General features: G+C 30.8%; 1 protein-coding gene across 1 annotated transcript in view; it reads right to left on the bottom strand.

Moving 5' to 3' along the window:
* Positions 1 to 24,391, bottom strand: part of LOC129229752 (uncharacterized) — a 77,641-nt gene extending 53,250 nt beyond the window's left edge. Inside the window, 4 exon segments of the mRNA XM_054864122.1 lie at positions 13,060 to 13,166; positions 14,064 to 14,152; positions 18,695 to 18,820; positions 24,271 to 24,391. Coding sequence (XP_054720097.1) covers positions 13,060 to 13,166; positions 14,064 to 14,152; positions 18,695 to 18,820; positions 24,271 to 24,391 — 443 coding nt within the window.
* Positions 24,392 to 24,761: the final 370 nt, after the last annotated feature.

The following is a 24,761-nucleotide window of genomic DNA, read 5'->3' as shown; positions in this document are numbered from 1 at the left end:
GCTATGGCGCTTTGAAAATGGGCTATTTTTCACTTGAACAGTTTTGATAGCCAATTTGAATCACAATATCTTCTAGAAAATAGATAGGTATTTAAGCCCTGTAACTGTAACCCATTAAAAACAAACACTTTTACAATGGAATCACGCAGTACAAGCTTTTGAATTTTTTTTGTTCAGATTTTATGACAACTTAAAACCCAGGAAAAGAAAATTTCCAATTGCGCTTTTTCACAAGTTCACGCTCATGCTACACAAAATGTAACGAGCTCAAATTCACAAAAATACTTGAATATACTAACGGTCAAACATACTTTAAGCATCTAAAATTTCAGGCTTCCAGTGTAATAAAATTTCCTGTAAACTTGGAAATTTGGCACAAAAAGCTAATCTGCCCTCTTGGATCACATTTTTCGGAGACCCCAGATCCTCAGGATTTGGATCTAGGAAGCTGAAAATTTGCATAGGTTAGTTTCAAAGGCATCTCTACGCCTCAATAAAATTTGATCCAAATCGGAGATGGTCGAGTGGGAACGATTTGAAAAATTAGGTCAGTTGACATGGTAATTCTCGGTTTCAGTTTTGTATACTGGATTACGTCAATGTTCCTGATTGGGAACAACAAAGTTTTTTGACTTATAGAAGCTACATTTTCGTTGGAAATTATTACATGTCATGTTTGGTCATCAAAAGGATCCTTATTTATTGTTACTTTAGAATATCAAAACAGTTCAACTTTTTAAAAAATATATAAATTTTAATCTGTCTCCCTGAAAATCAGTAAAAAAGCACATTTTTCCAAATTTTTGTTGAAAACAGTGACGGCAAAAGAGAACCAGTTTTTCTTTCAAAAATTCAGGTCTATTTTTGGCAATAAATAGAAAAAAAAATAAGTCCTCACAAGCGAAACTTTAGCTTTTAGTATTTTTTAAAGTGGATGCTCCCATTTGGGAACATTGGCGATGAAAAGGTGAACTCAACTTTTTCTTAAGATTTTGATAAATTATGTACACAATAACTTTCCAAAAAGAAACAGTTGCACATGAATTAGACCTACATTATTTACCCCAAAGTGTGTTGAGATGTCGCAAACACTTGGTAATAAATTCATTGAAGGAGTATGGCTTGCTAAAATAAAACAATTGGTTCACTAATACCTAAACAATGAATACCTAAGCTAAAAGTTACTGTTTGTGCTCAATAATGTTTTCTAAACAGATATATAAAGTGAAACAAATAATTATGTTCTGAAAATTTGGGCATTTCTGTTTTTTTTTCCCATAATTTCTAGTTTTGGTTCCTAAACTGGAAAATAAAATAAATAAATTTTCCATAAGAATAGGGGGGGGATCGCCGAGACTGCCTGTGCCCAACAGGCATGTAGATTACCAGTATTGACCTGGTCCTGGAAGACAAGGGGTGGTCCAAAGGAATTAGGGTTACTGCAGACACACATACAGATGGATACGCACAGGTTTTAATAGTGTAGATTGTTAAAAAAGTTCATTTTCTACTTGAAAAAGTTCCCAATTTTGTGCACGAAAATTGTTTAAAAGACATAGAAATACTACAAAATAAGGGTTGAAAAGAGGGATTCTTATTCTGAACACACATTAAAAACAATAATAAATCCTAAACAAGTCAATTTCTTCAATGCAACAAATTTGACGCTGGTTTTTCAAAAAAAGTTTAAAAGTTTTAAAAAACAATCTATTTTTCTGTGTGTGTGTGGGGGGGGGGGGATTTAGTTTTCAGCATATATGAATAAAATTGCAGAAACTTAATAAAAAACAGCAACAAAGGAAAAACTTTTTTTTACGTACCTTTTGTAAAATAAGGATTAATTTAAACAAACAGGAAATGAAATTTATTTGAAGCAGTTCTCAAGGATTTTTAAAAGACTACGAACCATGTTAAAACATAGTTTTGCACAAAATTTCGATTTCTAGAAATCTATCTACCTTATTAGAAGAAGGTTACCTATATTTACAAGTAAGTAATACATAACTTTTAAGTTATGTATTTTTAATTTCAATATGAAGTTATTTTTAATACACTCAACATGAAAAACTTTAGTCTTAACTAGCTACGTCGCCCGGCTTTGTACGGTCCACCTTGAAAATAAAAGTTATGTCAAGTGAAGTGGCGGCGATTATTTTCAACAATCAGGCTTGAACAAAAAAAAAAGAGTAAAATTTTGGGACAGATTTCAGAAAAATAACCAAAAAGTAAACATTTTAAATCCCTCGATTACGGGAGAAGCCTTTAAAACAAAACCCAGAATTTTATTTGCTCATATTCGAGACAAAAAATGGCAATAGTTCTTTTGCTTTATTTCCGCTATAAATTTTAATAAAAGTATTATAGAGGAAAGTTGAGATGAAGAACTGAATTATAACTTGAATGACCTTCGAAAAATAGGAATTTTATGTAGAAATCTAAGTAGCATTAAAGATATTAATTAAGCATCTCCGATAATAATTAGCATAGATATTAATTAATAGTTTTTAATTAATATCTATGCTAATTATTATCGGAGGATTATGGTAAATAGCCAAACATAAAGACGGGAAGATAACGAATCCATCGATACCTGGTTTGATGGTTAGGTTCACTGTCGTTTGGGAGAAGAAACTTAGACATAGATGACTACATAGGTACATACATAGATACATACACTCAATTTTTAATTATATAAGATGCTTCCCTTCCTTGTAAGAAATAAAAAGTTGTGAGTTTCTGTAATAAATAATAAAAGGATAGTGCTGCAACATTTATACTTTACCTTTTTCTTTTTTATAAACAACTAAAATTAAGCAAATGTAATTTTTATTTTTCCTAACAACAAAATTTGATCAGACTGGATAGTTTTATAACACAGTACCTTTATATTTGACTGTATTTTATTTGAATATAGACGGAAAACCTTTTTCAAGCATACGTTTAAACCATGAAAAAAAATTAAGGATTTCGGAAATATATACATAAAAAATGCCTGTTTTAACTGTTTCTTTAATCACTTCCCAATACTTTAGGTCAAGTTATGCATCTAAAAGTACAAAGCAGTGGTTGCCAAATGATAGAGGGAAAAAATTGAGAGTCCATAAGTTGCAAATAAGAGCCTGCAAACTTGGATCCCAAATAAGCAAATCATCACTAAAATTTAGGCATTCTACAAGTCATTCTTTTAGTGCTACAGAGCACCAAGTTCAATTCTTACTCATGTACATAATACTTATCCTCATACATATAGTAGCAAACGATCGAGTAATGCTGATGTCATCAACAATGAAACTCGCCCCACAGTATGATAATTTGATAATATTTTTTGGTAATGTTTGACATGCAGGGAAAGGCTTTTTATTGTGACGAGGCTGAACTGGATCCGGTAACTTAATTGTTTTACTGGTACGACTGTCATTTTAGGAGAGTGAAGAAACCAAAAAGTGGTCAAATATTAACGCTATCTTCTGGAGTTTAGGGTTAATTCACTGGAGTTAAGGTTAACATTTTAACTATCAAAATATCCCCAAACAGGCAACAGCTGCCTTCAAATGTAGAAGCAAATTTTCACCCCTCATACCATGACGGGCGGCTTTATAGTCATTAATAAAATTCAATTTTAAAGTTTTTGGTTTTAATTATTTTTTAGTTTTAAAATGTGAAGATTTCCCTCTTTTTGGTGAAACAAAAAACTTCCATTTCAGTTATTTTTTCTGTACTTAGTATCCAATTAGTGATATCATATACAGTTTTGCTTGTGTTTGCAATGATGAATCTACATTGATGACAGATGAGATTTAAGGGAGGAAACCAGTTTAGACAGGCCAAAAAATCTTTTTTTTTTTTAATGTCATAAAATGTTAGTAGAACTATTCAAGAATATGTTGCAAAAATTTCAATTCAAAATTATGTTTAGTTCTAATGCTACGAGCACTTAAAAACTAAAGATGTGTAGAAAATGTTCACAGCAGTTTTTTTCGATTGTGTTTTTCTCAAAACGTTTTTTCAACTGGTGTGCATTCTAGAGCAAAATTTTATAGGCCAATCGTTCTGAAATTTTGTGTGAATATTGTTTATTCAATAACACTATATATGAACCTAATTCTGCGATGATATTATTATTAAATTTTGCATTAAATATATTTTAATGCAAAAAAGTTTAACAAAAATGGTAGGAAAACGTGAATTTTGTGATAAAACACCTCAAAAGCAAGAAATATTATATTTTTTTAAACCAGAATCAGGTTCATATTCCAAGGAAAAATTTTGTTAACCATTAAAAAAAATTGTAATGATTACAGATAAAAATTGTGACTTCAGGAATGCACACCCGCAACAAGCTCTGATGGTGGCCATCCATGGACTCTTCTATTTCTCGCAGAAATGACTTGAAAAAATTACACAGTGTACTTTGAAATATAAATAAAATATCCTTCAAGTCTGAAAAAATTCTGATAATTTCTCCTCTGTTGAAAAATTCACAAAAAACACTAAAATTTCTGCCCCATAAACTGGTTCCCCCCCCCCCCCCCTTAAGGTTACCTAAACATTGCATTACTGTTGAACTTTTTGTAATATTTATTTTTTTGGTAACACATTATGAGTGACCAAAAACCAATATTTTAATTTCTCAGTTTCTTTTCCATTTTTGTGTTTACATGCTTTTTGAAATCCTACGTTTTCTCCTCTTAATTTTCTCAATGGAATAAATCCTATCAAAAGGTAACTTTTAGCCAGTTATCAAAATATTTAGTTGAAGTTATTAATTGTTTTAAAATTCAATACTTAAATACTGAATTATCAAGAGGCATTACAAAACTCTTACGTTAAACTCTGACACTGTTGGAATAAAACTCTAATTTGTCAGGTGATTTTCATGCATTTTGCTTACACCTGATATTTTTTAATAGACTTCATACCTTAGACGAGGAATTATGGCCAGATTCACTCCATTTTGGAGCAGCCATACCTATATTAGACTGTGTAAATAATTTTGGAACTAGCCCTAGATGGGGGTCTACCAAAAACAAAAAAAAAAAAAAACTCACCAAGCGGTCCACCAAAATAAAAGTTCAGGAGCCTCTGGTATAAGGTAAGTGTACAAGATTCATTCAGCACTACATTTTAACGTTTAAAATTCAGAGCCTGGGGTTCAGTGGCGCAGCCATTGTAGGAGTTTTGGGGTTAAAACTAGGGGTGCGACATCAATGTCAGTGTTTTGGAAACAACGATGTTTTTGTTGAAACATCAATGTTTTACTTTCAATGTTTTTGAAACATTGATGTTTTGGGTTCAATATTGACATTTTTATATTTTAATTAAAAATTATAATAAAATGTCTCACACAGAAGCGACGTCGATTGAAAAAAATCAATGCTTCAAAATATCGATCTTCAAAATGATGGAAAAAAAACGATGGTATCTATAAATTGTCCCAACATTGAGCTCTAGGAAACATTGACATCAATGTCATATTCCTCATACTATATATATAAAGAATTAATGTCCAACAAAAGAAGTACTGAAGCCTTATACTTCTCTAATACCTATCTCATTTTCACATGTATGTTGAGAAATTATTCGTATCAAATTGAATTCATGATTTGAGGTTCAGTATTTACAATATATTCGTCGGGTACGTGTTATTTTATATTGCTTTTTTTAAGTTAACAAATACATATATATATACTTTATTACTGGCTTTACTTAGAAATTTCTGAAATAATAGCAAAATTCAACAAAATGAAGCAATGCCGAAAGAATTCACTGATCCACTAAGAAACAATTGTTAGAGATTATCATATATGTAAGTCTGTAGAGTACTATATTAAAAAATATATGCTATATACTGATAAAATGATCAATGTTTTAAAACATCAATGTTTTTTGGTCAATGTATCAATACCATCAATGATTTAATTTCTTAAATTGATGTTTTGCCACCGATGTCGCACCTCTAGTTAAAACCCTTCCAGAACTCCCACGCATTCATTCCACCCCATTCCCCAAACCAAAAAGGAGGAGGGGCAGTATTTAAGCTTTTCCCAAACGGAATAGGTTCTAACAGGATGGCTTATTGTACACAAATTACTTTCCAATTCTTAAACATTCAAGCAATATTTTGTGATGAGCATCCAAATTGGTATAACAAAAGGGCTAAAATGGTCTTAATGAAACTCAAAGGAGGATCATGGTCACTCAGCACTGCTAGTGCTGCATAAATTACTTTTAAAGGAATTCAAGAGAGAGGATGTCTACCACTACGGATTTTCTGAGGTTGCTTTTCTATTTTCATTAAGAAATTGAAACCGTTACTAGCCTGCATTTTGCTAAGTGACCTCAAAATTTACCAGGGTTCGAAAATATGATATTTTTGAAAATATCGAAAATATGCGATACTTTGATACATATCAGATATTTTGATACATCCGATATTTTCAAATAGCACAAACTAAAGTCTTCAAAATAGTAAATGCATCCTCAAAAAAATTCCTTATTTTCTTATATTAGAATTGCAATATGTATATTTAAAATTAAGGATTATTTCATTATTTATATCTAATATTTCGTTTTACATTTCTATCAACTTTAATGGAGTTAGTTAAACATTAGCTGTTTTACTCATTTCTCTTCTCTTAGCTACTTTTACAGTTATGTGGTTCAGAAATAAATAATATGCATTGTTTGATGTAAAGCCATAAGACATTTTCTTTTTTTCTGAGCAATGTTTAATATTTAATTATGCACTTTTAATATGAATTCAAATTGTTACGTTAATAATAATTTTATGAATATAAAATATAAGTAAAAAAGAAATGTATTACTTTGTTAGATGATTGATGCATTAATACATCATAAAAATATAATACTTACATAACGTTTCGGCTATTTTTAATAAAAAATGAAAAATATTACTTTGATTAATATACATTTTATACTGAAAATACCGTAGAAGCAATAAATATAGAAAATATCCAAATGTCGTGATATTATTCGCGATAACTCGATATCTGATAACTCTAATATTGCTATAACTCGAATTTTTAATCAAGTCCCGACCCCTTTGTCTTTAATTCCATGCTAATGTTTCTAAATATCTCAAAGTTAACTTCATTTAACTCGAAGTTCTTTTCAAAGTTGACTCGAAATTTATTTCGGAAGAACGAAAAAAAAGGAAAGAAAGAAAGAAACAAGTGACTATGAGAGAAAAATTAATTCACCTTCACTTACAATTCCTGCACAACAGATCTCTAAAGCAAGAAGAACATCTGTTGAGCAAATGTGCAATAAAGGAGTTAAGGAGTTACACGTGCAGAAATGAGTTAGCTTGTTTTCTTTTGTTATACAGTACTGTTTACACTTTGACATGTTGCTGGACTACGAATTTGCTTTTAAGCTGTCAAGTTATCAAGTCAACTGACTGTACCTTTATTCAAAGGCTGACTTAAGTTAAGATGCGTTCCCCTTCATTCTTTAGTTCGATCATTTGCTGATAAGTTCCTGAGAGACAGAGTGAGTTTTCTTTACTATTAAAGATATCCAAGCAAGTACTCTGTCAATGATAATCGAAGAAAAAGAGAAACTTTTAAAGCAGTAGAATCCATGAATCTGAATTTGAAACGAATGAAGATGTGTACCTTTCCTGAAGTAGAATCACATCTATTCAATTAGTTCCAGCAGTATCGAAATCAAAACCATGCTTTTGATTTTTTTCTCTCAATATTTTTGATTCAACTGTGTCCATTGAACTTAAATACTTTTAAGTTCCGTAATTTTATTTGTTATATGAACATATTAATTAAAATATTGGATGGTTTTTAATAGTAAAATGTTGAAAACCGAAACTGGCAGTAAGTCAAACTTCCAATGAATCAAAATTTTTCGTTGGTCCCTTTAGATTCGAGTTATCTCGAATTGACTGTATATCGGCGAACACTGCTATTTATTATCTTGATTTCAACCTATGTGCACTTTAAAAGACTTTTAAATAGCTATTTAACTAAAATAAATGCTTGTCCTTTCCTCCTTAAAGCTAATGACATTCTTCCCTTGGATTTAGGACTCCTATATAGCGTTTTCAGAAGAACAATTAAATGGCCTAACACTTACGTACATTTATAAAGACACTGAAGCACCTCAAAAGGAGATTTTAATAATTTTGTGAAACAAAGCACGTAAAATAAATGCAAAATTAAAATAAAGGCAAGGACAAATATATTATGCTTCCCTTAAGTCAGCATAACATTGATACGAATCGGTAATTATTTCAAAGTAAGTGAAAAATCACTAAGCCATGGAAAGTGTTTAGTTAAACATATTGAATATTATTTTGTGCATTACAAATTAATGAGAAAGAAAGCAGTGATAATTTTTGACTTTTAAAACCCCTTCCAGAATTTTATCTGGCTGTGCCACTGCTGGGATAGCACAACATTTGTGCCCAAAGCATTTTATCCAAATGAAATGGGTGCAAACATTTATCTTTGACAGCTTTTAGCTCGTGAAAATGACGATTTTGCATCAATTTAGAGTAAATTACATAGAAATCCTTCAACACAAATGCCAGCAATCTATTCTTTTAAAACTCGCGAATTTAAAAACATTGTTTACATATTTGGCTATCTTCTTAAATGGTGCTAGTTCTGACATCAGTGCTAATGTACTGAGAAAAATCAGGGAATCTACTTTGACCAGTCTCATTGCCGTGGGGGCTTTAATTAGTGGTGATTTTACATTTTAAACTAAAAAAAAACTGATGTGGACATTATACTACTTCCTTTTACTTCTATTAAATAATCCATATTTTTTAATAACTCAAAAAAATAGCAGCGTGCACTTATGCCCATTAGAGGAAAGGAAAAAGACGAAGTATAATATTGAAACAAAAGAGTTGGATACTGTAAATAGTCAAATTAACTCTCATGCTGTAAAGTTATGTAAATAAAATATATAACGATGACCATGCCATAACCTCTCTACTAGGTGAGCACCCCTGTTTTACAGAAAGAGCAACAACACAAGGCATAAGATACACAATATGTTCAAGTTTCTTTAAAATTGTTTTGCTTTGAGTCTTAATTCTAGAACTTTTCATATATCTGAGCAGTGCGGCGACCTAGAGTTTTCGAACAAAACAAAAGTTCTTTAACATTTAAAAAAAAAAAAAAAAAATTCAGTTGCATCAGTTTTGTGTTATATCTTTTTCACTGTAGTTGATTTTGATGTAACAAGTCAAGTAAGCGAAAGTCAAGTAAAAAGTATTTAAAAGGTGAAAAAAAAAAACTGAATGTATAAAATAGCAGAGTATTAGCAATCCAACTGGAGAAGCTTAAGTGAGCAGCATAAATTACAACTGCCCTATTCTTAGAAAGAATCCCGAAATCACTTTAACAAAATGAAACTGAGAATCAAAATTAATGGAGATGTTTTTCTAACTTTCAAATATTTAAAATAATTCTTTTGAATATCTTAACTAAATGAAATGAAATGATAAATTAAAACCAGAACATTATTATCATTTTTAAAATTGTTTAAAAAGAAAGCAAACCTTTTCGAAAGCTGGTTTTAAATAATAGTGAGTCATAGGTGAAAAATTATATTTTAAGAATTCAGATCACAATGATGTATCTTTTTAAAATTACAGTAGAATAGTGTTCATCCTGATCTCAAGATTGATTAGAAGATTTGCCTCCCGTTTAATATGTTCATGTATATAATAAATTTTAAACTATGATAGTAAAAAAGTAATTTGAAGTATGCTAAACATTTGCCCTTTTTGTTATCCATTGATGATAAAGTGCTTCCATGCCCCATTCAAATGCTATTTACATTTGAAATGAAAAACATTAGATCAATTCCTTGTGAGAAAAAATGAAAAATTATTTTACTTAATTTTTTTAAAGGGTAAAATTGCCTTCCAAATATTGTTTTTTTAATTTAAGTAAATTTTATTTTTCTTTAGGACCATAACATGCATACTTATTTTGGAATCAATAATTTATTTTCAAAATTTTAAAACATTGCCTTTTTTATTTCAAAAAATTTAGCAAAATTTCAATTTTTTTTATTTTCTAAGGCTTTTGTTTCTGCACTAATATGAAAAAAAAAAAGCTTTTTGCTAAACGATCACAATCACCATTTCTAAAAATCTGTGCATTCATTTGCTTTTGTGTTTATTAGAAAATTTTCTCTGATCAACTATGTAAAAAATCAATTTTTGTTTTTTAAATTTGGTTTTTATATGTATAATATGCTCTAAACATTTTAGTAATTTTTAAAATGCTTATCCAATGCACAGTTTTGTTAAATATATTATCCTAATTGCAAAAAGGACTGTATCTTTAATAGAAAAAAATCCTTAGTGATTCTAATGACATGAAAACACAAAAAGATCATCAAGAAAAAGCAATTTAAAGTTTTTCTTTTGCATAAGAACACATGGCGAGCATGACCTAAAACCACTCATAACTTTTTTAAATAATTGAACTAAAGCAATGACAGGGTGGCGACAGAAACTGTGAAAAAAAGTTCCCTGACTTTTCCCTGATTTCCCTGATTAGGTTCATCAAATTTCCCTGATTTACGTTACCAATGATAATGGTTTCCTTTTGTTGTTCTGCTTGAAATCCATTGTATGTTTGTATAAAATGCAGCATCTTAAACGTTTTAAGTTATGTAAAGTTATTGAACTAAAGATATAATTTTTAAAAGATGCTGTTTTTTTAATAAAATGTTTAAAAAAAAACATATCAAGTCAATTTTTTTTTGGAAAAAAACCTTACAAAACAGTATATTAAATTTTTCTATATGCAAAGATATATAAAATTAAAAAAAAAACTTTACTTCCAGTAACTACTTCGCATAAGAATTTTAAGAAACTATTGAAATCACTCTTAAAAACATATATGTATTTATGATAGAACTAAAAAGTAATTGAAATTTTTTTGAACTAAATTTTCAAACAGTATAATAATTTTGCAAGAAAAACAAGTAATAGTGAAATAATAGAAATAATGTAGTTATTCTTATGTAACTAATTGACATATTTATGCAAAACAGATGAAACCTTTTGACATCTATTCATAAAGAGCTTTTCTCTAATCAAGAACATAGGTTTTAATGAATGATTACAGCATTTTAACAATCGAAAAATAAAGATATTTACTTAAGTGCACAAGTTAACTCTATTTCAAATGATTTCAGTATGTACCGAAAAAAATCTTAGGTTGCTTTTGTAACAAACAGCTTTAAAATGCAAGGGGGAAAAAAGCAATTGGTTAATTTCAAAATATATAAAAGAATACAACTTGGTTAAAAAAAAAAAAAAAAAAAAATCATTTAAGCCTGAAAAAAAGAAAACCTTTCTGATCTGCGGTGACAGCAAATAGTATAACGGCAAAAAACAAAGTTCTTTTGATTCAAAGTTCTATTTTAGCAATTACATAAAAAATGCGAAGAAGTAACAACTTTTAAGCTTTTATCAGTATTAATTAAAAAAACAAAGATTTCTTCTTGAAATCTTGATTACAATACGCTTATTACTTCGAGACAATGGAATAAAGGCAAAGGAGCTAAGGCATTAATGACGGTTTCCTTTTTACCTGTACGGTTGTTTATTTTACGTGGTATTGAAAGCGTGAAAGCAAACTTCAAGCTAGGTGAAATAAACAACTTTACAGACACAGAAGCAATTTTAGGAAGTTCATCCTGTGGTTAATAAGTAAGATTCAATACTTTGACGTTGAGGAAAAAAGATGCACAAATATGCGGCAGTGTATAATCGCACCTCATAAATGAAAATTGGCGGAAAATGCATAGATAATTAGGGTACTTAATTCTGCAAAGCAAAAAAAAATTTTTTCTTCATAAAATCAATTTTCCCTGATTTTTTGTTATTTTTTCGAAATTCCCTGATATTTCCCTGACTTTTCCCTGATTAATAAAGTTCCCTGACTTTTCCCTGATCTCCCTGATTTCCCTGATCTGTCGCCACCCTGAATGAAACTTTTTGCTGTGTTTGAAGTAGTTTTTAGTTTTGAAATAGTAAGCAATAAATTTTTTTTTTTTTTTTTGATTGTTTCATCATTTTTGAGGTACTGTAACCTCTAAATGGGCTGTAAACAATTCTGTTAGTAAATGCCATGTCTTCCTATTTTAGGATTTTGTATGCTAACTTTCCACTATACCCGGATTTTTGATAATCTGAATTGCCTTTGGTTCCAGTTATGTCCCGATAAACAAGGTTGTACTATGCGTTGAAACTACCAAAATTATTTTACACTCCTAAACCTAAATTGTAATTCTCTTGAAAGTATGCATTACTTAAAAATACATCAAGTAAATTAGAATTCATTTAACACTTTTGATAAATGATATATCTGATTCACTACTTAGGCAAAATATCATTCAGCAGGGCAGGGATGGCAAACCTTTTTCAATAAATGTCCCTGTCCATTCCTTGAGGACCAGAACAATATACCGAGAACCAAAACACTAAAAGAGCAATGCTGATGCAGATATTTTCATAATCAAAAATTTTGTGGGGATCATTCCACTGCTCAAAGATTAACTTCTAGCTTTTGGAGTCCTCAGAATTTGCTGCTTTTAACACTTCCCCAAGTTAGAAATTTTCACCCAGTAAAATTGTTCAAAACTGCTATAAGTTTCGTTTTGAAATGTTTATACCTGCAAACATTCAAGAATAAGCTGCAATGTTTTCTACAAATTTGAAGTTGAGAAAATCATGCTGGTACTAATTTGTTTTCAGTAAATTATCCACAATATACTAATAACTTAAAACAAAATTTATGCATGAAATAAAATATTCATATATTACCAAGAGAAATTGATTTTTTCTTCCTATTAAAACTAAGAATGCAATTTTTTTTTTTACAGAAAAAAAAGTCACTGTAAGACTTTTCATAAAAGCAAAATATAAATAGAAAATTCACAAAAAACAAATGTTGAATATAACGTTTTTCATAAAAATAAGATAAAAATTATTGTCTAATTCCCCTGAGAACCCAGTACTAGTAAAAGAGTAATAAAGCATTTACATACTTTACTCCTCGCCCATTCAAAATTCCACGTAAAAAGGCAACAACTAAATCTCGAAGCCAAACACTGTCCTCTTTAGCACCATCATCAATAAATCCATTTTCAAGTTCCTATACGGTGAACAAAAGATTAAAACATTGAAATTGTACACAAAGTTATAAAAATATCTTTACTGGGTTCATTATTTCTTCTGACATAAGAAAAATTATTTTTAAAAACTTGGATCAAATTCAAACATAGTAGGCTTATATAAGAATTGTAACACTCAAAAATCACAAAATATGCTGCATACACTTGTATCAGGGTTATATTATAAAGAATGAAAAAACTTTTCCAATGAAAAAAAAAGAGATTTTTGATATGAGGCAGTGAAAAGCAAAGTAGGTGGACTTTTAAATGGTTTGACTTTTGAGAAAATGAGAGCGAAGTTCAGACGGTAGGTAAGCTTTCATGCAAAAGTTTTTTGAATCATGCCAACCTGTATAGCAGCATCTACCAGGGCTACTGATATCAGTTCTTGCCCCAAAACAGAGGACAAACTACAATTCGTACTGTTATATGAGCTATTTTCGTGATCGTAAAACTACCATATTTTCAGACCATAGTTCACAGATGATGATTTTCTAAACATTAAACCCTCAACCATGGAACAGACCTTAAAATATCCACAAGTCACATGACGGGTGTACAAAAGGGCAATTTAAATAGAAACTCCCACTAGGACAGTTTTTCATCGTTTTTTTTAACCCCCAAGCTCTAATTTCCTCACAATTCATTTAAAAAATCTGCTAGTCTGGAATTTACCATTTAACTCACTTTTTATACATTCAATCACATTCTTAGTTTGGCTCTGATAATTTAACCTATACTTAACTTAACCTAACCTGATACAGGTTATAAGAGAGCCATTTGAATGGGGTTGATGGGAATTATTCAAAGAAATAATCAATTAATATATTTCAGAACTCAAGTGCATCATTATTTTTAATGTATGGTGAAAATTTTACCTCAATTTCAATTTCTGGAAGTTGGAAATGATTTCGAAATAAAGACACATATTGTGCTATGGCTGGCACTTCCCACCATGTCTGAAGATCTATAAAAGAAAAGTACTGAATTAATAAATGTGCATAATTAAAGTATTTTCACAATACTGCTGCTTGATTAATAAATATACTACTTTGGCAACAAAATACAAATTCAGAAAAAACTGACTTTAAATTTACCATTCTTGCAGGGGAAAAAATTGCTACAGTTGAACTCTATTAATATGATCAGGTTTAATACGAAATCACGGCTAAAACGGACATTTTGTTCGTTAAGTTTGGTTTGCTATCTAATTAAATTAAACATTTCACCTATGATATGTACATTAAATTGAAAGTATCGGCTAAAATGAACAAAAAGTTTAGACCTCTTAACTTAAAATATTTGAGGCTGAATACTGTAATTTTCTTTTTTTGAAATTATTCACCATTTTGTTAGGTAGTAAGTCCCATTGTGTATCGAGAAGAAAATATTAAATATTTTACATTGAAAATAAAGCCCGTTCATTTGTTTACCTGTGGACATTTTAATTTCCTTGGAGATAAAACTGGTCATCTTCCATTGGGGATTACAACCTATTTTGCAATTGTCGATTATCTTCTTCCTTCTTCAATACTTTCCAAAAACATTCATTTATGAGAAAAAAGTGATTTTTTTGGAATGTACTAATAGTTAGATTACAATGAGTTAAATAGTTAGTGTTACATTCTTTTAAATATAGGTAAGCATTTCTTCGTTTTTTTCACAGTATCTCTCATTTACCATTGTTACAAATAACGGCTAATATGAACAAATTTGAGGATTTTTGGCAGTTCTCATTAACCGAGCTCAACAGCATTTGTTTTTGTTTCTTGGTGCAGAAACATTTTCTTGATTCTATTTCTTATCATCAATTTTTCATTCAACTGTGCATTGCCATCAAGCTCTTCTAAATTCTCCAATGCTGTTGACATGTTGCAAATCCCTTTGCAAACTGGTTTGTAGTCTTTATCTAATTACAGTAGAATCTTGAAAACCCAAGGTAGTTGCGAATTACGCCACATCAAACTGCTGAAAACTCGAACTAACAGAAAATTTCTTTGTGATTAAAATTTTAAGCTGTTTGAACAGCACAAGAGTCAAGCAACTATTATTTTCTTGTACAATGTAAAGGAAGTATTGCCTTCACAAAAAATGTATCACTTGAATTTCAACATGAATTTTGTTTTAATTACCCTTAAATGAATTTTGATCGGTTTTTTCCTGATGCCTGAATGCCCAGTATCAGAAAATTCCTATCCAGTCTGGGACACTATTTTGAGCAGTAAAAAATAATCTGCAGCATTATTATTAGTTTTATTTTAAGTTTTCATAAAATACACAAGTCCCTTGTGAAGGTCAAGACTCGGAAATTTTCCAATTGGCCACTCGACATGAAAAATTTAGTGGCCACCACTGTCACTGAGTTTTGAAGTATAAAGGGGGCGAGGGGCAATTTTCACTACTTTTATAAAAGTAAATAGAACTCTGATCACTATGAAAAACAATTATTCAATACATATTTATTTAAATAAGGAAACGTTACGTTCACATTTTTCATGAAACTAATTTTGAAAAAACATGATCTATTGAACATTTTATGTTATTTTCAATAGCTTGTATTGAGGTAACCATCCAATTCTGTTTTTGGAAACTTAGGCAAATAATAGTCTCGTCTATTTTCATCTTGAGGATGGCAAAACATGGCATCTACTCGAAAAATTCATGATTATAAATAGATTTTTGAATTTTTTAAATAAAAGTAGAAATAAATTCAAAATCCTTAAAAAACTACTATTTAGAAAAACCAGTCCATTAGCCTCTAAAAAAGCAATGAAGGTAAGAAAATATTCCTAGGATAAAATTTTGTACTTTTCAAGATAATAATTAAGAATTATCCAAAAAAAAAAGGCAAATTTTGCATAATTTTCAATAATCTGCATTGCAATGAACATGCAATTCCGTTTATGAAAACATAGGCACTTAAAGAGTCTTCTGTAGCAACATCTTGGGAATGACAAAACATGCCCACTATGCCAAAAATTATGATATAAATTCCTCAATTTGTTGCAAAAATGTAATTAAAAATAAAAATCCTCATGAGACTACACTTTAGTTGACTGGTTTTAGCACTTATCCGTCCATCCAAATCAATGAGGATAAGGTGAAATTTCAAGTATAAAATTTTTCATTACTTAACATTAAAAAATTACTTAAAAAATTTAAAAAAAAAATGATTTGCAGCACATTTTATGAAATTTTCATTATTTTGCAGTTAAAAGCTTAGGCACTTTTAAGCATTGTATCTACAGTAGAACCTCGTTTTACGCGGGGGTTATGTTCCTCGGAAATACCGCGTAAATCGAAACTACGTAAATTGAGACCTAATACTAGTGTCAAAACAGGGGTTTGGTTCCATACATAACGAAATACTTTATTGTAGTGATGACTAATTGTATAATAAGTTAAATGTGTACTTATATCGACTTTAATGCACAACATGTATAAAGAAAACAAAAATTAATTTTGTGTCCTGTTTATAAAGAGGAGCTGGCTATGATAGTCTTTTGGCAGTCATTAAGAATTTTTCTTTGTAATTCTTTGCAGAGCATTAAAGCATCCATGATCACTTGTGTCATTTCCATGATAGAATCTTCCTTCACTAAAAAAATCAGAAAGATAATTTCTATTGTGTAGGAATGGATCAAAATTTTCAATGTGAACGCTTTTGGTTGTGTGTCACCGACATCGGTATCCTCGTAGGTTTTGGCCTCCTTTGTCACTCCTAAAAGCTCTTCCTTCCAGAGAGTTCTGAACTGTGTATAAGAACTTTAATTCTGGAAAGAGCTCAGGAACCAATCGCACAAAATGTCTTCAGTGGCCCAAGCTTGATTACTAGCAAGTCAAAATGCAGTTGATTACGCGTAATCTATAATATTTAGGAGTTTGGATTTTGAAAGAGGGGAAAATTTTATCTGTTTGCATTGCCGCATCCGCGTAAAACCGAAACTCATCCGCGTAAAATGAAATAAAGGTGTCAAATCTTAAACCGGATAAAACGAGGGTCTACTGTACATGGTCGACTATGTTTCTAGCTGAAATGCAGAAGCATCGCCTTTCCAATCAAAAAGCCTTTCCAATCAAAAAACATTCTCCAAACGAAAAAGGATCTTTGACAGATTTTTTTTCTTTTATTTATTTACTTTTTCTTTCGTTCGTTCTTTTGTAAAATTATCTACAGGCCTCTGAAAAATCTGCGACGCACACCTCGCAATTTCTGCTACCGGGCCTGAACGTATTTATGCGTGTAAACTTGAAGGCAACTAAACAATGCATTTTGTCTGTCACTGAATCCATTTTTGAGAGTTTTGTTGAGCCATCTCGCAATGTGGGTATGTGTGTACTGATACTACAACAAAAGTTGTAAGTTAATCATAGAAAGTTAAAATTTTTGTATTTACATACAATTCCCTTTCTGATAGCAAACTGATATTCCGAAAGCTGTTTATTCATCGTTGTGACAAAACCAGGGTTGGCTTTCTGCCGGCAGAAACTAGTTTTTGCCGTGCCAGTGGCAGAAACTGGTTATAACCGGTAAAAACCGGCAGAAACTGGCAAAAACTAAAAAGCATCTTTAATTACTTAAGTGATTGCTAAATGATATTCATTTAAGTAAGCTTATTAAACTTCATTTCATCATTTAAAAAAAATAAAATCCTATGCTAATGCCCTTGATTTTGTTCGAGAAGGGAACTTTTCAATTGCAGATGCTCATAATGTTTGGATTAATTTAACAAAGGACGAAAAATCATATAGGTGCTCAGGAAAGAGGAGCGACATACAAAATTAAAAGGCATTTCTGATTTTAATTTGCTCACTTATATGCTTCATCTGAATTGTTTTTGATTGAAATTATAACGTGCTTCAAGAAGAAAGTGCCAGAATTTTACTTGCCAATATTAACATAGATTTTGTAACTAATGTCACAGCTTTGCAAAAGAAATTGGCCCTATTACTCGAAACTTATTTTTCCAGTCGAATTTCTCCCACTACCCCAGTTACTACATGGTGGACCAGTTAAAAAAAAAATACAATAGATGAAAGTTTCACGAATATTGCTTGTTCCTTCATGCATTGCCTGCTAGCTCTTCTGTTGCAGGAATATTCTGAAGTTTCTCATTTGTACATATTGGATTGAGAAACTGTTTAGATTTTAGAAACCACCTTTTCCAAGAAGCAAATGCAGGGTCCAAACTATGTAACATTTGATTTTAAATTGTGGTAATATCGAAATAAAATTGTACTTTGGTTAATAATTATTTTTTCCATGCACTTCCTATTGCATGTCAATAATTTAATTTTTTTTTCATTTTGTGAGTGTTTGCCAGTTTCTGCCAAAAATGTGGCAGAAAGTGGTTTTTGCCATGCCGGTTTTAACCGGTTTCTACCAGTGGTTTTAACCACCTCGGCAGAAACTTGCCAACCCTGGACAAAACAATACTATTTTTTTATCAATTTTCATATCAAGTAGCAATGAATATGATAAGTAGCAAAAAATACGAAAGCAAATCACCTTCAAGAGTTTCAGGTACAGTACTTTCCTCTGGCTTCTCTTCTTCGAGTTCTGCTTTAGGTTCTGCCACCTCATTTGTAATGTTTTCAGCTTTTGATTTCTTCATTCTAGTTTGAATGGACGATTCTGAGGAATAGAATTATAAAGATTAACAACGATCAAGTTCAAGGAAAGTTGCAGCAAGGTAGAAGATACAGTAAGTAGTGATGTTCCGGATATAAGTATCCGTATCCGCGGATATCCGAGGAAAAATAAAGATCTGTATTCGTATCCGTTACTTTTTTGACGGATCTTAAACGGATCTTTTCTTTTCTAAATTTTTTTAAATATTTGAATAAAAGACTCTTAAATTCCGTTTAAATTAGGTTTTATTCCCTATGTAAATTATAAGGTATCACTTCAGAAGTCAACGGCCCTCTGAGACATGTTTTTTTTTTTTTTTAATTTTTAGTTTAATATTAGTTTTTGTTATTGATATAAGGTTTCTGTTTTTTTTTTTTTTTTTTTTTTTTCATTTTGGTTTTTCCCGGCATCCTTAAAAAAAAGTGAGACAAAAGTCACTATTTATTGTTTGAAAGGTGTTCCCGGCTCTGTTATCCCATCGGTCGGAGTAATTTGGGTGGAATAGGTCAGCACTGCATTTATGCTGAAATAAAACGTGAAAAATTATTTCTAGCCTATCCAGTAGCAGCTTCATGTTCTTGCTCCTGTATCCTACATCTACCGAGCAAGCTAGAAATAATTTTTCATTTTATTTAAGCATTAATGCTGCGCTGACCCGCTCCTTCCAACTCTCCATCAATTTTAACCGAGATTTCTTCAAAGAGTAAATCAGTCTTTATTATATTTTCGCCGTAGATGAAATTTTTTGAAGAAACAGTGTTATTATATTGACGGGAATACCTTCGGTAATAAATTTTACACTTGGATAGTTGAATTGGGCAAAAACATTTTGAGATCTGTATCCGCATCTGCGGATCTTGACACTAATGATCCGGATCCGTATCTGTAGATCTACTTTTTTAACGATCCGGCACATCGCTAACAATAAGGCAGAAGAATAAGAAAAATTTCCTAATGATGGGATTTCAAGTTAAATTTATATACATTAGCGTCAGAAATAACTGATCAATACTTGCATTTTGCTACTACAGTAGATCCTTTCAATAAAAGAAATTGAAGGGCTTGGAAATTTAATTGATGCATGCAGCAGTGTTAGAGATAAACTGTCGTTACTCCCACTTTGCAACCAAAATTTTTGATTTGACACCTGGATTTCCAACTCTATACGTCAAATTTGAGCAGTCCCAAGGACAGATACAAGAGAAGGGCAATGGGGGCAGGGATCGCCTCTCCATAGAGGGGAACCAGCAATCTTTCCGAAAAGAATCTTAAAACGCAAATGTAGGCCATCTCTGAGGACGTTAATGAAGGAAATGGGGTTCGTTCAAATTCAGATCTCCTTCTCGGAAACTTATCAGAATTGAAGTTTCAAGGATAAAGTTTCAGACGATTTTTGGTGATGTTAGGAAAAAGGAGTTTTGAGGTTTCCCCTGGTCCACCCCCCCCCCCCCCTCTCTAGCATGTATAGTTATAAACCAGATACGTAGGAATGTTAAAAAATCAACTGCCTCCTCCTTGAAAATTTTCTGGATCCGTCCTTGAGCAGGCCCATCATTTGGGCGAGCAAAGGTCTTGTAACTTTTTGCTATAATACCAATTCTTTTAAACTAAACGTCCCTTAACCAAATACATAGACGTTCAAGAGAGTTTTCTTTTTTTTTTTAATTATTAATCACCTTTTTAAATATTTGAAATGAAATTAGTTTTTTTTTGCTGTAAATTTCAATAACTACTAATGCATTTTGCCATGTGTCTGACAGGGGCGAAAATTACCCGAATGCACTTGGTTTTTGTTCCATTTTCTTAAAAATAACATCCGCCTCACTTCTTAGTCACTTTTCCTCCCCAGACAAGTGAAATTGCAAAAAATAAATCATAACATATTAACATTATATCAAAAAAATAAACAATCAGTTTTTGCCAGTTTTCTGAACAAAAAATTGTGCCTCAAGAGGTTAAAAAATAGCAGTTAATAGACTTTCAGCACTTAAAATTGTTTTTTTCCTACTTAATGTTATATATTTAAATGAGTTAGTGACAGTAAAGTTGAATACGATGTATCAGCATTAGGGTGGTGCAAAATTTCGAATGTGAAAAATTTTTGAGTCTTACCCTCCCATTTGGTTCCAGTATATTAGAAAATAGTGGCACAAAATTTTATGTCATTTCAATAATATTTAGAGGTAGCTCAAAGCAGATGAAGTTTGCATCATTGCCGAATATTAAGTGTATTGAATTGAGGACCAAACTAATCACAAATTTGATTGCTATTTCCATTAAAAGAAATTAATTGCATTGCAAAACTGCTATTCTATATACAGTTTCAACATTAGCCATGAAATATATTTTGCAAATACAAATATTTTCTGCAAAATTTTGCAGTTTATGTAATTCTGTACAATTCTTTGTAAGTCGACAAATGTTGTGCTTTGACCGAAGAAGCATCAATACTTGCAAAAGCATTAGCACCTGTTTTAGTGGTATAAAAAAAAAAGAAATAATTCTGGAATGTCAACACCACAATTTGGAATTGATTATTGGTGCCATTTTTAATAAATGCATAGGGTTTGGGGCTTCTGCGCCAAAAGTGAATCTCTGTAACAGAATCTAGGCCTGCTGGGAGTTCATTGATAAGAATAAATTCATTACAAGACTCAATAATAAGGAAAAGTGGCTGATGTATAAGGACTACAGAGTACAATTTTTAAAAAAATTACTGTATGACTCCTATACTCGAGATGATTATAGAGAATTTCTGGAATCGATTTTAATAATTCTGAATAAAACCCCTTCTCCTGGAATCAGATTAATTGTACCTAGAGCTATGCACCATACTTAATGAATGTTAAAAATCTTATACTTTTTAAAATATAAATTAACTATAAATTAACCACTAAATTAAATATAAATTAACCACTAGTTCACCATCACTTCAGTAGAAAACATTGGATTGCAAAAGATAAGGTATGTTTGCAGAACGTGTTTATTTAAAACCTTGAATGGACTGCTTCTATACTTTAGAATGCACTATGTACTGATTTCAATTTAATTGAGTCTAAATTTCATAATTGCAATATAAAAATATTGATGAAGAAGTAAGTAAAATTGCATGGTTTTTTTTGACAGTCAAGTGTCACACTGGAATAGAAGACAATCGGTGAAGCTGTTCAAGAAGTGCAAAGTACCCAAGATTATGCCCAAAAATATCATGAAGTTTGATGACTTTCTAATTTATGATCAGCTTCATTAACTGAAAAAATGAATTTGCCTGATATATGTTACCATGCAAAATTTCGGAGATCAAACAATTCTGCAGGTTTTAGGAGAACTATCATAAAGCACTAAAATTATTGACTTCCTTTATTGAAGGAAGCCAGTAATTAATTATCTTGCTGAAAGGAATTGATATATATTATAAAAGAGTTAAATGAAAATATAATATCCATTGAAGATCAACTTCAATTCTTCTGGCAGGTTGTCGAGAACATTTCCGCACTTATATCCATGGCAAAAAATAGTTTGGTAGGTACTAGCACAATCACATCTATAGTGAGTTGAATCTAACTGTGGTATTATAATTTTCAACTCAAAATTCAAAAGATTTAAATGAAATAAAGTTGTATTGCTTTCCAAGCCTTTTCTTTCCTTTTGCATTTATTTCGCACATTCATATATGTATTACCAAACTTTGAGGCTGTTGAGCTACCTCTAAAAGTTAAAATTAAGAGCTCAAACTTCACAATAATTATTTTTTACATAAAAGGAGTCAAATAGGAGGGTAAGACCAGTAAAAATCAGAAATTTTTAAAAAGGGGTCTTTTTTGCACCACCATAATCAGCACTTAAGAAAAATTAAAGTGTATGAAAAGTAACTATAACTGTTATTCAATGTTAAAAAAATATGTATTTGTTTGATAATAATTGAATATTTAAATTAAATCTATTATTTGTGGGCTAAGTATATCAAAGCAGTGGCGTAGCCATGGGGGGGATAGGGGGGTCAGAACCCCCCCCCCATGAGCCCAAAACAATATATATGTATATATATATATATACATACATATATATATATATATGTGTATATATATATATATATATATATATATATATATATATACATATATATATATACATATATATATACAGTATAAGTATATAACCTTGAGGGCATGGCTTTACTTTAAACTTCAGAAAAAATTAACCCCCCCCTAAGGATTTTTTCTCGCTACGCCACTGTATCAAAGCAGGGGTTCTCAAACCTTTAGATATTGCGCCCCCTTTTTAGACTAAGCATTTTGGCAACTCTTCAAAGTTTTAACTCTGTCTAAACCCCCCCCCCCTAAAAGAATAACTAAAAACTACACAAGCGCTTAATTTTTAACCTTAGAAACACAAATAAACAGTAAAATAAACATGAATTTTTGTCTTTTAAATTATTTTATAATTAGAGACAGTACCTTACTGATTTCATAATCTTGGAGTAATTTTATGAGTTATTAACCTTGCGCTCTTTGGTGCCATTTTCTACTTCTTACAAACTGTGAATAAGGATGAATTTAATGATGAATTTAAAAACAAAATCAAGAAATCTTTCAACACTGGAAAATGACATTTTTCTGTATGTTACAAAAACTTATTCCAAACATTAAAAAATTTGTAAATTCCTTACAAGCTCATGACTCCCACTAACTAATAGAACACAAAAACCAACTTGTATGCATATTAAAAGCTTTATGTGTACTCTTTTTGAAATAAAAACACAGCAATAAATTAAATTTCTTTAAACATTTCTTCCACATCTCGCGACTCAACATTCAGTTTGTCAACTGATGGTTAATCTGTCAATATTCTTTGCCCAGTTTGTCAACTGAATGGGTAGAGAATATTCCGTGTATCATCCCTAATATAAAAATATACGCTATGCATACAATTTGATTTTATCGCAAAACTATAGATTGTGAACATTCAATGGCAAATTAATGTACTAACTAACAAATGAAAAAACATCACTTTTAGAAATTTCAAATTTTATTACCATGAATCTCATCTACTGAAACGTTACACATAAGCAAGAATTTGTCTTTGGATAAAATTGATCATGAAATAACTAATTTCTAACATAAAGCTCAATTCCGGAATTATAACGTTATCTAAGACTGACAGCAGAAAAAATTAGTATAAATAACAGATATTAGAAATTGGAACAGCAAACTAGGTTAAATGGCTGATCCTGCAAATGAAAAATATTTTGATCTTTCGTTAAAAAAAAAAAAATCGCAATGAGGGAACATAAACATACAATCATGCAAAACACTTAAACGTCAATTTATTTAATCCTTTGCTTCTTTTAATTTAGCAATAACTATTACTTATGACGAGAGAACTATTTTCCACGTTTCGCATTTGGTGAGTGTGAATATTTGACGATAAAAACCAACAGGGGTTCAAATTACCTGCAAGAGATTTTGATGTAGAATCCTTTTCTGCCGGTTTTTCTTCTGCTTCACTAGAAAGTGTCGTCTGATCTGTAACATTTTCCTCGGCCGGTAATTCTTCATTTTCTGATTTAACCATTTCAATGAGAACTAAGATTTTCGTGAAAGATACTCAAACTAATGCAATTGACAAACAACAAATATACATCATTGGGGGGGAAAAACGATGAGTTATAAAAGATTGTTTTGGTTTTTAAAGAGCAGCATCTGTGTTTTTTTTGTCCTAATATCTCATTATTAATCTAAAAATTTCTTACTTCAGTTCAGTTCGAAATGCTGAAACCATTGCTTAGAGAATTTTCGAAATTTCTCTTCCTCCATGGTTGAAATCCCGCGACCAGTATTGTTCAAGTAGAGTCCCTAGGGACTCTAAGTTTAGGTAGCTGTTTTTATGCGCATGCAAATAAAATTCACCATGTATCTAGACTTTTCAAACATTTTCATGAACA

This window comes from Uloborus diversus, chromosome 9, assembly GCF_026930045.1.
Source record: "Uloborus diversus isolate 005 chromosome 9, Udiv.v.3.1, whole genome shotgun sequence".
Taxonomy (NCBI): Eukaryota; Metazoa; Arthropoda; class Arachnida; order Araneae; family Uloboridae; genus Uloborus; species Uloborus diversus.
This window is presented reverse-complemented; position numbering and strand designations above follow the sequence as displayed.